Source organism: Natrix helvetica, assembly GCF_964273705.1.
Source record: "Natrix helvetica genome assembly, chromosome: 5".
Lineage (NCBI taxonomy): Eukaryota > Metazoa > Chordata > Lepidosauria > Squamata > Natricidae > Natrix > Natrix helvetica.
In genome coordinates this window covers 46,115,415-46,130,990 of record NC_138551.1, presented here as the reverse complement: position 1 = coordinate 46,130,990, position 15,576 = coordinate 46,115,415, and the positions used below count along the sequence as shown (strand labels likewise).

The 15,576-nt window shown below is 38.8% G+C and overlaps 2 protein-coding genes across 8 annotated transcripts in view; one reads left to right on the top strand and one right to left on the bottom strand.

Moving 5' to 3' along the window:
• Positions 1-11,394, top strand: part of SCLY (selenocysteine lyase) — a 121,923-nt gene extending 110,529 nt beyond the window's left edge. The window contains exon 14 of the transcript XR_014175585.1: positions 11,356-11,394. The gene's annotated coding sequence lies outside the window, so the exon portion shown is untranslated. The remainder of the gene's footprint in view (positions 1-11,355) is intronic.
• KIF1A (kinesin family member 1A) overlaps positions 1,069-15,576 on the bottom strand; it is a 106,887-nt gene continuing 92,379 nt past the window's right edge. For all 7 annotated transcript variants that reach the window (XM_081955630.1, XM_081955634.1, XM_081955633.1 and 4 more), the window contains 11 exons: positions 14,229-14,343; positions 13,447-13,580; positions 13,081-13,142; positions 12,762-12,907; positions 12,314-12,526; positions 11,171-11,248; positions 10,142-10,266; positions 9,867-10,013; positions 9,427-9,619; positions 8,106-8,224; positions 1,069-7,811 (listed from right to left, as the gene is read on the bottom strand). In XM_081955630.1, coding sequence (XP_081811756.1) covers positions 7,769-7,811; positions 8,106-8,224; positions 9,427-9,619; positions 9,867-10,013; positions 10,142-10,266; positions 11,171-11,248; positions 12,314-12,526; positions 12,762-12,907; positions 13,081-13,142; positions 13,447-13,580; positions 14,229-14,343 — 1,375 coding nt within the window. In that variant the 3' untranslated portion in view covers positions 1,069-7,768. The remainder of the gene's footprint in view (positions 7,812-8,105; positions 8,225-9,426; positions 9,620-9,866; positions 10,014-10,141; positions 10,267-11,170; positions 11,249-12,313; positions 12,527-12,761; positions 12,908-13,080; positions 13,143-13,446; positions 13,581-14,228; positions 14,344-15,576) is intronic.

The window sequence follows — 15,576 nt, the reverse complement described above, 5'->3', positions numbered from 1 at the left end:
AAGTCCCAGAATTCCCCAGCCAGCATGGCTGGCTGGCGAATTCTGGGACTTGAAGTCCACAAGTCTTAAAGTCCCCAAGTTTGGACACCCCTGTAATAGAGGTTTCACAGCAGATGATGATGTCTGTCGCCTCGCCAAGTTTGCCCTTTAACTTAAACAAGCAAGCACCGTCGTTTAATAGCCAGAGTGTCCACCTTTGGACTGCAGAAATCCTAAAAGCAGTTTCGTGCATTTTCAGGTTTTTCCAGCCGAGATGCCATAACCATAATTTTAACTAAGTGACAGTAGTGAAGCATGGGCGACTGAGAGCAGCAAGTTGAGAGAACAAGGCAGGGGACCAGACCACCGCTGGAAACCATTTGCTAAGATTTTTTAAAATGTTTACTTAGACATAATTTGGGCAACACTTTTATTAAGGTGTAATTCTATTTCAGCATTTTAATTACATTACATACAGATTGTTGGTGCTAGGATGTGATGATGAACTCTTAAAACGGTTAGGAGAAATTTATGGAAATCATAGATTACTTCCAGTCTGTACCAAACTATCTGTATCCAGCACTTTTCTGTGTGTAGTGCACCTAGTTGCAATAGGTTCTTTAGCTCAACTAAAGGAAAACTAACATTTCCTCAACCCTATCATATGGCAGGGGAGGACAGCCTGTGTGGCTGAAGATGGAAACTGAAAAAGAACTTGCAGAAATGCTGCTGCAGGAATGGATTTTTGCCTCTGCTGCTAGAATTGAGGATTGGAGAAACAAAGAATTAACCAAACCAAATTCAGATTATATATAGAGGCATAATCAATTATGTAATCTGAATCAATTATGTCAGTTTGAAGAGATGGCCACAATCTAGACTATTCATGCTTTGGACAGCATATTATTTCAAACCACAGTATGATTTACTGTATCATTTGAACACAGTGTTACCCATTCCATGAAGTTTTTTCTTATAAATTGAAGGGATTATTTTGCAGCATATGTTTATTTCTGGTTACTTCTGGCGTTCAAATAATTTTTATGATATAGCACTTTTGATTAAGAAAACAGTCAAAAACACAGCCTAGCCTTTGCATAAATGCCACATTTATTTCTTTAACTGAACAGTGCCTGAAGTGTACACAAACAGTTTAAGACCCTAATTTCCAACACTCATAATTTAAGACATCAAGAAAACTAGACTCATTACTTCAGTATTGTTATTTATACAGTGGTAAAGAGTGTTCCCACAGCAATCACATATATACTGTACAAAGCAAGAGAAATAGTCTCCCAGCATTTGGAGATGGCATCACAGGAAGAACTCATGTAGACAAACGGGATAATGGAAGCACAGGCAAAATAAGAAAAATTAAAATAACTATAACCTTTGTTATTATACAGAAAGATCTTGATACTGAATCTCAGCTTATGAATGTTAGAAACCCTCTGCACTGTATATGTAATTGAATACACGCCAGAAAAAGAGACAGTAATAGTACGTATATTAAACAGTTAAATGTCTTGTGTTACAGCCGCAGGTTACCAGAGGTATGCAAATTCCTTATGGTATTTGTTGTTATTGGCTAATTATGTTCCTTTCATTTCTGTTGCCTTATGATAATATTCAAGTCTATCATGCTGGATTAATCTACTGGAAGGTGATAGTAAGAACTTCTGTATGGGATAAATGTCTCCCTTAATTTAGTGCGTGCAGGTGAAGAAACAAAACTGCCACCCAGTAAATAAAAATCAACCTCTAACGTGTATATTTTATGGAAATGTGTGAGTTATTACAATACCATAGTGTTGTTCTATTTCATCATGTTATAATAACTAATTTTCCTCTTGAGATTGCCACCCAGGGTGTGGGACTATGAGAAAGAGCAGAGTTGAAAATTTACCCTTTTGCATTTCATGTTAAGAAGTTTCCTATTGATAAGACTCCCAAAATATTAACATAGTAGGGGGAAAAGAAATAGTAATTTTATTTTCAACAAAGGCATTTTTGTTACTAGAACTAAATACTTTGCAAAAACATTTAAAAAATGTCCATTCAAACAAAGGATTACAGTAAATCAACATAGATTCATCTATTTCAATTAGCAGCTTGATTTTTTTCAGCAATGAATGAAGCAGCACCCTCAGTCACATAGAAGTCAAGAAAAATGATGTGCTAGTAATTAGGTCTTTACTCCCCCATTATAAATAACAATCATTTGAGAATATTCACTCTAGCAGAAAGCTGCATCTTGCTTGATATATGATAAGTTACAGTCAATTTGCTGAGATCAGAAATCACCAACTCATTTTTATCTATTTTTGCATTCTGATCAAAATATTTCTCCTGATCTAAGGGCTTTGGGTCAAGCCTTTGATCTCAACTCAAAACTCTCATGTACTTTGTAGGTTTGCTGGCCCAAGAAACATGACATAAAGCATGAGATCAAGCTTTGACCCAACTATCACACCATAGAAGGACATGCTCTTCAGGTTGGCTGACCTAAGGCATGTCCACTATTAACCATCCACAATCCACTCGAGCATTTTTTCTTTTTCAGTTCCAGTGCAGTTGATAATACATATTTATTGACTGCTTAATTTGAAGAGCTAAATATATACAAGCAAGAATACTGACATAACTACTTCATTCATTGTTATTATAATGAAATATCTGATAATTTCTGATTTGTACAAGGAACTAAACTTTTCAGTTACCTGATTTTATCCCAATAATAAGGACATCATTCTGATCCTTTTGATTTTTGCATCTCATGAACTGTGCTGGGTGGGAATAATATCGGCTCTATAGTGCAATACAGTATTCACAGAAGGTGCCACTTAGGGAAGTTTTGATACAGAGTATATATTCAAAAAGAACAAACTTCCCTAACTTCTGTAAGTTTCTCCTTTATTTAAAAGAGTGCATTACTTTAAGATGACTAAGCCTGCAGCCTTTTGCACACTTACCCAGGAGAAAGCCCCATTGGACATTGTGAGACTTGCTAACTAGAAATCATTTGCAGGTTGTACAAAGTGTGGTTGTTTCTCAGAGAAAGTATGCCCAAGTTCAGATGCTTTCCTCAAATTGGCTTCCAGCAGCTAGAGATTTTAGGAAACCTAAATTTCAATAGAGCTCATTTGCTGCTTACAAATTAGGTTTTATTTGGTCTAATTAAATAATTAGTTTGGTGGGTGATAGGCCACATATTAATAAGAAAGCAAGAATCACCATTAAATGAAAAATAGAATTTCCATAAGATAATTTAATATTTAGATTTAGCATGCTTCCAGAATTAGGATGATATATAGTGCCATTCATTGATCATTTACTTATCTATCTTGTCTGTCTATCTATCATCTATCTTTATCATCAATCATCATCATCATCTCAGGATCAGTATGGGATTTTTTTTTAAATTCAATTATTTGCTACAAAAATGCTCTAATGCAACTATTTAAATATATAGCAAAGTATGCAAAATCATCTAATTAAATAACTAAATCCTATGTCATAGATGTTAATAAAACTTCCTTTTGAGAGGGAACAAATAACCCCCCCGCTTCCTTTGAAAAGTTGTTGCAAATGGAAATAACCAAGAGCAGAGTTGCTTTAGAGATACATGGCTCCCAATCTGTAGCTTAGAGAATGTTAGGTGATACTTGGCATGGGTACCAAAATAAAAATTATCCAAATCTAATAGCAGAAGGTTAATTAGTTAACCAAATTTTGGCACATTTACCCCAAGCTTCATAGTATGATTTCAGCCATTTTTTTAAAAAAAAGAAAAACATTTAATTTTGAAGTGTTTTGGATGATATAAGTTCTGGATGTTATAAGAGTCATGTCTTCTGGTGCCCACAAGCATTACAATGCTAGTCCTTGACTAATATGGTGCTACCCAAAACAGTTGCTGGTAATCAGAGGTGGGTTTCACAGAAGTTTACCATAGGTTCGCCCTGTCCATGCGCATTTTGTGAGCGTGTGTTCATTCCGCATATGCGCTAGCCGGGGGGGGGGGGGGGCACTACCAGTTCGCCTGAACCAGCTACCGCCTCTGCTGATAATGTATCTGCGTAAAAGAAAATACTGGAAACTATTGTTTTAAATCAAACATGCATTAATCTGCCTTGGGTATTTTTTAAGAACAACTAAATGAATAAGAAAGGTTAAACAGCAAAACATTTTGAGAAAAGGAACTGCACTATAAAAGACAAATTGGCCTTGCCTTGCAGTGAGAAATTCATGGCAAGCAATACAAAAATGAAAGGCATTCCCAAATGTCAATCTCCTACCTCGGTGACAAGTCTTTCTAATGGTCCTAATTTAGATAGTTTTCCCAGCCAGCACAGCTTCAAATAGATGTTACTGCTTATTTATTCCTTTCCCTAAAGTGTTATTTTCTTCAGTTTAAAAAAAGGCAGGAGCACCACTAGAAAAACACAAGGGTTGTTGGAGGATGACTTTTGGGTGTTAATTCCTCATTAAATGTGAATGAACAAGACACACAATTTTACTGTAAACACATTGTCTGGAAGCAGCTTCAGGCTGGAAAACTGAAATGAATAAAATTGCCCATCAAGGCTGTTTTTAAAGTCATGATTATAATTCTTTGCTATTTTGCAAACACAAAGAGTAAATAATGAAGATTAAAGTAAATAAAAGTGTCACTTGACAATCTCTTAAATCTTCTCACTGATTGGGCAGTAAAATACCTTTCTTCTGCATTTAAATTAGGGTAACACATTCTGCCCAAACAGTTGTCCCAAACACCAAAACCTGTGTTTGACTGATCAGAATTAAGAACTAGTGCTAAGAATAATTCTTAAAAGAGCAAGACAAGTGTTTACATTAGGTAAAAGAATGGAAACCTGGATTCCTCATAGATTTGCTGAACTACAGCTTCCAACATCTTTCATCATTATCTATGCTTCAGGCAGCAGCTAGTAGCTGCAGTTCAGCAATGTCTGGAGTGGTCCATGATTCTCAATTTTGACCCCAGATCAATAAGAGATTGAATCTACTAGGCTATGTCCTATAGATGTTTAAGAATGGAGTTTCTTGAAGGAAAGAAATGCTATCTTAAGAGAGTTAATCAGAAGAAAATATGTAGAAAATCTCACAATTATATAGTGGCTGTGTTCAAACACCATTAAGTCATGGTTTACAGAGTAAATCACAGTTAACTAATTTTATACAACACACCAAATCATAAAACATCAACGATCCACATTTTCTGGATTCACACAACAATGTAAACTAAAAAGAAGCAATTGGCTTGATAATGTGTGAACCCAGAAAGTATTTTCCAGCCAGAGACTACATTATAAAAGGATTCTGGAGTTATTCCTGCTGAAATCTGTATTTTTGTACCTCTGGGACACTTTTGCCAATCCACTGAATCTATGCCGAAGGGATTGTGACATTCTTGCCTTTATGTTCACACATCTCACATCACATGCACATGAAATTCAAACAGTACATCCTTAAACAAACTTTCATCTGGGGCATCACACAGAGGACCAATGGATGCAACAAAAAAGTGGGAGACAGTGAAACCAAAGTGTATCCATGCTGTGCAAATCAAGATTCACTATTAGTGAAATATGCCACATTCCTAAGAACATACATTAGAAGGGCTGGGGATCTTCAGAGGCTTGCCAAAGTTTGGCTTACATAGATACCCATTTTATTAAAAAAAACCACCAAAAACAAGAACTCTTGAGATAAAACACTTTTGCTTTTAAGATTACTCTAAAAATTTAATAAAAATGAAAATATCTTCCTCAAGTATTTAGTGCTAGGGATTGATTTATTTTTCAGTGTCTATGCTTTGGTCAGCTTCATTTTCCAATTGGTCCATTCCACTTGGAATTCTAACACTTGAAAAAGAAAAAAAGCAGTGAGATAACAAGTATATTTTGAAGGAGATTTTTAACAGCTTCACTTCCTATAGTGACAGAAAGGCATATCCTTTCCTGCATAAAGATCCCTTTCATCTTTGCTATATTCCCACTGAATTCTCTAAATCTACTTTTCTCAGAAAAGAAAACAACAAACTATCTTTTTCAGACAATCAGTTTTAAGTGCAACCAACACATAGTAGTTCTTTCTTTGCTGTGGGAAGACTAGACACCATCTCTTGAGTTTGCACTGCGTATGTCACCTTCTGTCCACCCTTCCTTCTCAAAGAGTGCAGCCATACTCTTTCAAATGGCTATATTATACCATAGTTAAATAGTATCTACGGCATCGCTAATGAGAAGCATTTCAACTTCTCCCAGTCCTGCTAGCTTTCTTTCATCTGGTATCTTCCACGCATGTAGAGCTACTTTGACCATGTTGACAGGGAAATCTGGGAACTACAGCCCTAACTCAGTGAGAGGGCAGTAGGGTAGAGAAAAACTGTTCCATGCCATGAATAATATTTGGCAACAGGAGAAGGATTAAGCAGCTCTCTCACCAGCGTTTTCTTTTTAGGAACAGCACATGTTCAGTGCCAGCTGTTATTAAGCCAAGGTCAGCGCTTGCTATACTTCTTCCCTCTTCATGGGCTCTTTTTTAATTAATGAAAAGCAATATTCTGGGAGCAAAAGAATACTTGGGAGGAGAACCTGCTTAAACTTTTCCTTCACAAATTATTCTGCTTGGAATATGTGGTGCTGGCTACCAGGTTGACTGGTTTCATAAAAGGGTTGGACCAATTCATAGAAACAGTAGGGATTGGTAGCTATTAGCCTTTATAGCAGGGTGACTGCCTCTGAAGGCCATCTCCTGGGAGACTAGTGGAGTTCCTTGTGCAGTTGGTTGGCCACTGTGAGAACAAGCTGCTACACTAGATTGGCCACTGGTCCAATCCAGCGGGTCACTTCTTATGCTCTTGTATATATTTACAGCTTCATTTTATCCAAACGGAAAAATGTAAGCCACCCTACAAGAAAAAAAGCAGCAGAAAGGGGGGAAAACCCTGCTTCCTCCATTTTCTGTTGCTGTTCCTTTGCCTTCAGTCACAGCATTTAAAAAACAAAAACTGTGTATTAGTGGAGGGGAGTGGGCAAGGAGGGGGAGAGTGTTGTTAATTAAACAAACTGGAAAGGAATGTCCAGAAAACAAACGCAGCTTGAAAAGAAAATAAAGATAGCCACATAAAACAGAAATGGATTCTTCTTGCATCATCACCCTGGCTCCTTTGGGTATCTCTTCCTTTACCAAAAATGCAGTCCAGCATCAGGAATATGCGTAAGTTAGGAGAGACCCCAAAACACATGATTAACAGAATGCATATTATTTTCAGTGAAGTAAATAGAAATAAATACTTTATAAATATAATCTCATACTAGTCTTTTTCTATCAAGTAATTTGTAAAATGTCAACGGTAAGTAATGAATTAGCAGCACATAATTCTATCAATTTTATCTCTTTAAATAGCATTCACGTTCACTCTTGCAAATTCCTATCTCTTTAAATTGAACAATTGATTTAGGAATTTAAAAAAAAACAGAAGGAAAGAAAAATGCTCTTGCTTTGTTAGTAGTCATAAGCCATCCAATAAAGAGAAGAGTGGAAGATCACTTATGTGCAGGAATTCCAAGGAATACTACCCTTTTAAAATTACACAAGGGAAATGAATTTGCCCAATGAAGCTGTAACTCATGATGGATCACTCTGTGGCACAGGCATCTGAGGAGATGAATGACAGGAAAATTCCAATTTTCAGATGGGGATCTTCCAACAGCACCCATTATTTCACTTTTCTGGATTATTTGAGATGGGCAGCTCTTTTAAGTTAAATTCTTGCCTGGGTTGTTGTTCGTCTTGACAATTTGGATCTGTTGGAAAAGCCAAGATAGAACAAATGTAAAGGTTTGAGAGTAAAAAAGAGGATTTACGCTTCAAACTTCCATCCAGGTGCAGGAATCTCAACTGAATCAGAGATTGCACATCTGTAACAGTAGTATAAATGAACCAGTTTACTCTTCTTCTAGAAGAGCCTTTTTCAATTAGTTTCTTCCATAATTTTATACCAGCTATCCAGCAAGTTTAATGGGAGCTGTTTGTGCAAGACAAAGAAGACATTTTTGGAAAGTCATTCTAAAGAGGAGTCCTTTAAGGCATTTAGTTACCTTATTGATCCAGCCAGGAGAGGGTTAAATGCGTACAGCCAATCATGCATGTCCTTATCATTGCTTGCTTGTAGCAGAATTCCACGATGTTCGGTGCACACTGCAAAAGTGTTTGGGGTCTAAACCAAGTAAAAAGTTGTTAGTTAGATCATTCATAGAAGAACAAGATTACTACCGTATTTTTCGGACTATAAGATGCACCTTTTTACCTCAAAAAAGAGGCTGAAAATCTGGGTGCGTCTTACACACTGAACACAGCATTTTTTTGCCTCCCGAAACCCTGCCCCCTTCACCAAAATGGCCATGCATAGCTTTTAGGAGGCTTTCAGAGAGCTCCTGGGGGCTGGGGAGGGCAGAAATGAGCAAAAAAGAGGCAAATTTTTGCTCATTTTTGGTCCCCCCATCTCCCCAGGAGCACTCTACAAGCCTCCTAAGGGCTATTCATGCTCTTTTTTTGGAAAAAAACGGGCCCATTTTTGCGGGAAAAACGGCCGTTTTGGGGAGGTTTGCAGAGGTTTCTTTAATTTGCCTCTTCAAAACCTTGGTGCATCTTATACTCCGAAAAATATTGTACATAGTGACTGCAACTATAATGACTACAAGTTACAGAAATCAAGCCATGTGAACCTTATTTTCCTTGCATGCAGTCTTAACAATCTATATTGCAACAATCCTGGTCTTGAAATATTTGCTGCACATTTTGCTAATATGGACCTTGCAACCTACATTAATCAGGATAGGTTTTGTTATTTGTTCTAATCCCCAAAAATCCATTCATCAAATTATTTATTGATATATTTATTATAAATATAACTTTTATAAATAACTTAAGGCTGCGAACATATCCAACACACCTCCTCCTCTTATTTTCCCCACAACTACTACCCTGTGATGGGACTAAAACAGGGGTGTCCAAACTTGGGAACTTTAAGACTTGTGGACTTCAACTCCCAGAATTCCCCAGCCAGCTGGGGAATTCTGGGAGTTGAAGTCCACAAGTCTTAAAGTTCCCAAGTTTGGACACCCCTGGACTAAAAGAATGCCTAGCCAAAGGTCATCCAATCAGCTTTCATGGCTAAGGCAGGATTACAACTCACAGTCTCCTACCTTCAAACTGGCTCTTAAAGTGATTATTATCACTTTAACGGTATGTTTATCTGATAGTCTTAATAAACATCTTGGCCATAGTGATTTTCTGCCTTAAACCTAGTTCCTATTTACAGTGATGTCAAAAACAGCCTTGCTATAGTATTTCCTAGAAAAGAGAGTAAAGAAAGCAACCTGTTGTGGGGACACTTATTTGAACAACGTTTGCTCTTACTTTTAGCATTGCCTGCTGGTCTTCACTGTATTCCACCTGAGCTGATGAGAGATTGAGGACTGCTCTCTCCACAGAATCTTTGTCGTTGTTGTAGATGTACACATAGGGGCGTCTCACCACCACATAGCGCTTCACCCACCCATTTGTATGGGGTTCCAGAAAGTGTAGGTAGCCTTTTCTGGAGACAATAGGGCTGTAGAGGAGACACATTGGCATCCCATTTAGTAATTACATACAAACATCACAGTGTGTGCTCAACAATCAACCCTATGGAGCAATTTTGTGGTCGCTGGCACATCTGGGAGACTGACGGTTGGGATGGGTCAATATAATTGGAATGAGAGGATTCCTCTGATAATCTGGTCCATCTCATAATGATTGGAATAAAATTCACAGTTTTGGCCAAGTTGCTAATTGTTCCACTTGCCCATAGTTTTTACCTGACCCGAATCTCTTGAATATCAGGAACCAATAGGCGCTGGGTTTCCTTCTCATCCTCAGGCCCACAAACAGGAGATTTCTTCTTCTCTCCTTCGATGGTGAGCTCAATTTCAGGACTTTCTACTCTGGAAGGGAGCTGGAGAGTTCTGCAGAGAAAAAGCAGGTTTACAACTTCAATTACATTTTGACCAATGGTCTTTATTTTTCATAGTAAAACAATGTACCTTTGATACATAAACAACCCAGACATTTCTAGCCTTGCCAGCTTTCTTACCTGGCTTCTGTAGCACTATAATGGCCTTCGATCAGGGATGGACAGGTTGAGGAGGGGGTCAAAGTTGCGCTATCAAGGCCTGACATGGAGGGGTCTCTCAGCAGAGTCACTGACATTTCAGATAGCTGGATATAAAAAGAACCTGTCACTGGACATGCTTGTCTGGAAACAAATATCTCCAAATCTTGGTTGCATGCTTCAGCACTTTTGCAACTATATATTCAGGACCTTCTCAGAAAAAAAAGCACCCTAATGTCTACAAATTATTCTCAGTTAACATTTATTCTTCTAAAGCAGGGGTGTCAAACTCAAGGCCCGGGGCCAGATCTGACCTGTGGGATCCTTAGATCTGGTCTGCGGGGCTGCCCTGGAAATAGCGAAGGACTGGCCTACAGTACCTCTGCCAGCAAAAATGGAGCTCGGGAGGGCTGTGGGCAGCCCTCCTGAGCTCCATTTTCACTGGTAGAGGGTTGCAGGAGGCAGTCACAGCCGAAAATGGAGCTCAGGCCCCCTTTTTGTTAGCTGAACGCTCAGGCCACTACAGGCACCCCTGACACAAGTGACATTGAGCTGGTACGCCCACCCTGGCCATGCCCCCGCTGATCCCCCAAGGTCAAACACAACCCTGATGCGGCCCTCAATGAAATTGAGTGTCAAGTCCCAAGGGGAGTTTGACACCCCTGTTCTAAAGGGAGTACATGCAGTAAAAGACAAAAGTTTAGGACATCAGAATGAAGTTAGAATAAGCCCTCTAGGACAACTTGCAATTTGTTCCGCAACACAAAGTAGAAGTTCAAGATGAGAACATTTCAGATCTGGTGGGATTCCATCATTTCACAATTATCAGAATTTGACATTTTACTGTATATAGATTAGTCTCCTTTTTTGCCCCAAAATCCAATGTATTCCAAGCTAACTGTATTAGCTTTATTCGGTACTCTGGGAATCAATTCTGAAATGGATTAGGTTTTAAAATCTGGGGGATAATAAGACTAATAAATAGATATGAAAGCACAGAAGCTATTTTACCTTGCTCTCACTTGCACTGACACACACATGGCTATGGCTGTACTCTCTGTTAAAAGTGTGTGTAAGAAGGCGCAAGCACTGCAAAAAAAATGGAGAAAGAAAAATGAGTTTTGATTCTGACAAGAACAAAAAATTAAATATATAGGTAATTCTCTATTTACCATCACAATTGGGTGGTGTTAGAGCAGGGGTGTCCAAATTTGGGAACTTTAAGACTTGTGGACTTCAACTCCCAGAATTCCCCAGCCAGCAGTCTTAAAGTTCCCAAGTTTGGACACCCCTGTGTTACAGGATCGCCACACTACCTGACTTGATTTTGCATTTATAACAAACATAAAGTGATTCACCACTGTCATTAAGTAAACCATGTGGTCATTAGGCAAATCCAGCATCTCCAATGGGCATCTTTTGCCATTTTCCATCAGAAAATGGCAAAAAAAAGGGCAAATCATAGTCACATGAACATGGGATGCTGCAACTAGTTGTAAATGTAAGATGACAAGTGCCTCACATGACCATAGGGGTTGGGGCAGCCTTTCGTTTTACAACAATCAAAAGGGCTTTACAGGTTGTCAAGCACTCTTTCTGAGACAGTCAAGACTGTCAAAACTTTGAATGGTCATTAAACCATTCGGCAAGTAATTAAGTGAGCTCTACCTGTAGCTGAACAAGTCTGGATAACTTTCATTCCTATGAAAGACAGTCTTCCTGCCTTTCTGTCTGCCAGAACAGCAAACATTAACAAGGACTCCAATCAAATGTTCAACATTTCGAAGAAGTGGGGGAAAGGAATTATTTTTGTAACAGCACAACACAAGTATTTAGAACTGTTGATAAAAACTATTGCTGCTGGAAATTACCATCATGTACCTGTATTGTAGGAATCTACAGATATTCTCAATGGGCCTTCAAATTAAGGAAATGCTCTTTTCTGAGAAAGCTTTCCTGATAAGAAATGTTATTTCTTCACTCAGAAATGACTTGTTACTTTCAGAAAAAAATACTACTGGAACTTGCAGAGAATATTTAGATGCCTTCAGAATGCAGGTACAAAAATACCCATTGGATCCTAGACTTAAAGAAAATATGAAGCCAACTTTTCCAGCCCCATCCCAGCAGATAGGCACTTTCTGTATTCTATACCTTGACTGCAAGTTCTTTCTGTCTCTCACTAGGAATATCAAGAGGCAAAGGCCTCCCTTCTGGGGTACCATCTGCAGAGATTGGAGATGAGACATATGATGTGCTACGGGAATCAGAATCTTCACTGGAGCTTGAGGACAAGGAATCCAGACCTATGCGCTGAGTTGTCTCCAGCTTCTCACGCAAGAGCAGATAATGTCTTGTTTTCTCAACCTATGGAAAGAAAGGCGAGTTTGCGATTGATACCTTCCATTATTAGAAATGGCCATGCCAGGTGGAGAATTGTGGAAATTAGAATCCATACATCTAGAGGGCATCCAGGATGGAGAAGAGAATTTTAAGTATTTTACTCTACATCAATCTACTCTTGCCACCTGGCCCATTAGTTGGGCAGGACTAAGTTGATGTGAAACAGACAGTTGTCAGGCCCCTCAGGCTAGAGACTTACTTCTTGTAGAAGACTCAGTTTTTCCAGTTCCCACTGATGATCCAAGATGAGACTATCACTACGGGGTCGCCACCCAGCTAAATTCTCTTCTCCTCGTACGTAGGCCACAGAGGTGTCCAACACACGCCTTCTTCTCCTTTGCATACCTACAGAGGAAATCTTTATTCAGCATAGCTGTGTTCTATAAGCATGTGCAACACATTCATATTTTGTAAGTTATAGCAACAATTAAGTCTTGCCTTCTAAAGCTATATCCCTCTTGTTTAAGTATAAGCCCAAAATCTCATGGAGACCCTTTCATAAAGACAAAACTTTTTACCTGGACTGCCAGCATCAGCAACTCGGCAGAGGCTGAGCTCATAGACCCCAGTCACACGGTTACTATAGCAGAAAGTGAAAAACAGAACAAGATAACAGAAGATACACCATTCTTACGAATATGGTACATTCAAGGAATCATTTTACTCCACCTCATCTTTCAAGATGAGAGGACCGAACTCTGTTTTTTGGGGGAATTTTAATGTTAAGCTGAAAGTTTTATATGGAGCCTAACAGCCCTAAGTTAAGTCAGTGAACATAACATAGTTAATGTCTACGAAGAAATACACCTACAACTTCCATGTCAGTTGATCAGGAGTATATTCTTTATCCTAATAAGATGTGCTTGCCTTCTGGCCTTTTTTACCTTTCCGAGGCTCGAAGGCTTCCACTTCCAAAAAGATTGCGGATTGATCGAGAAGCTGGGAGTTTGGCATCTCTGGAGTAAAAGACCATACAAAAATCTTTGGTGATGACAGCAGGTTGGGTGCAGTTCTCCATCTGAAATGAAAGCATAATCTTATTATACTCTCAGGCCTGAAGAATCAGGACCATACATTAAGCTCCAGTTACGTTGATTTATACACATGTTTTTAGTCTACTAATGGACAGTACTAAACTGTCTAGATAAGAGTTAACTGAATTCAAGAGAGACGGGACTTGGATTGTTTGTGGGAATGTAACAACTCCAGGTTAATTCCTCTCTTGACTCTGACCCCAGGCTCTGTCTCTCTTTCACATATACAGTGATTTTTTTTAAAAAAAAACAAACTTAAACTGGTGATTCATTTATATACCTGTGTAATTTTCTTGTATTCCTACAAAAGTTGATTTGTTATTGTCTTTTTTATGGGGTTATGGAGAGAATATTGAATCCAACCCACATGCTTCATTTTCATAAAGTTCCTAATCTGACCTGGCCTCAGTAGCTTTCTCAACATCAGCCAAGGCTGAATATCATTGATAACAAAGTATTAAACACTATCTCAAATCATTCTATATTCCTGGTTATATGCATATAGAAAAGGGTGGACTTGGATCATGAGGTTATGCTTGGCATCATACAAATTTTGAAACCTAGCCTTGCAGATGCCAATGTGGATCTGACAATTGCACAGAGAGCATTATGAAGGCGCTGATATGTCTTGCCTCAATATAAGCAGAGAGGGTCATGTAGATTTTTTCTCTGTAAGGGGTAACGCGATTCAGGAGCAAAGAGTTATGCATGGAGCTATCCCACGCAGCTTCAAACTGGTAAAAAGTCCTGCAGCAGAAAAAAATAAAATACCAGGTTAATAAAAGACTATAAATTGTTATGAAACATTATTAATAGAAACAAAACACAAACATGCACAGATGCACGCACACTTACACATACACACACATAGATCTGTCTGAATGATGTAGCCATGCTGGAGTACTCTGGCCCAAAATATAATATCTTGTTTGAAAGGCAAAAGTGAAAGCATCACTGGGAATTCTCAAGGAAGGTCTTGGGGTATATGATAATTATTTTTTTAATGGCTTCATATAGATAGAAATCATTTTGGAAAGAGAGATGACGACAGAAAAACAGGGAAAGAGGAAGGCAGCACTTGAAAAGGGAATTACATAAACATGGGGCATCAAATAATAAACAGAATTAGAGCTGAGAGTATACCAGACAGAAATAGTACCCACTGATCCATACTTCTGAAATGATTCTAAGCAATTGTGAGATCTATTGACTCATTCTTATGTTGGAACTGTTTTTTATTTAGATAACTGCCCATTTCACATTATAGGGTAGCCTATAATGAAACTGATTATTTACATATATTATAAAATGAATTTAAGCAATTCAACTATTTAAATCAAGACTGGGGCAGGGATTAAAATCGGAATGCTATGCATGATGTAGCCACGGTGTGGGTTCCCTACTATCAGGGAATCCTCAGACTTCGTGAAAAACACACACACACACCTGTTTGGAAGACTTTCTGGAAGGACATAAGGGTTGGGGCTAGCTTCACTTAAGAGGGAATGAGATTCCACAGGGTGGACGCCACAGCCTCCAGGCACCAGGACAAGACATCATCAGCATCACTTAGTAAGCCAGGAGCAGGGAAGTACATTTGAACATCATCACCTGTTAATAGTCCCTTAACAATGATGATGAGACGATGGTGACAGATGATCTCAACCAGTCATTTTATGTAACTGTTAAGCATGTGTGGAGAGAGCACCAAAATCTATGGCACCCACATAGTTGGAATCAGAGGTGGGTTGCTACCGGTTCGCACTGGTTTGGGTGAACCGGTAGTGGAAATTGGGACAGGGTCCCCGAACCGGTGGGGACAGCAGGCTGGCCATGCCCCCAAACCAGTTCCCCAGTCACCACTGCTGTTGCCAGCTTGATTTTTAATCATTTTTAATGTTCTGTGCATGCACAGAACAATTTACACTCAACTGTGCACGCACGCGCAAAGCGCATAAAGTGAACTTACAGCAACACCAG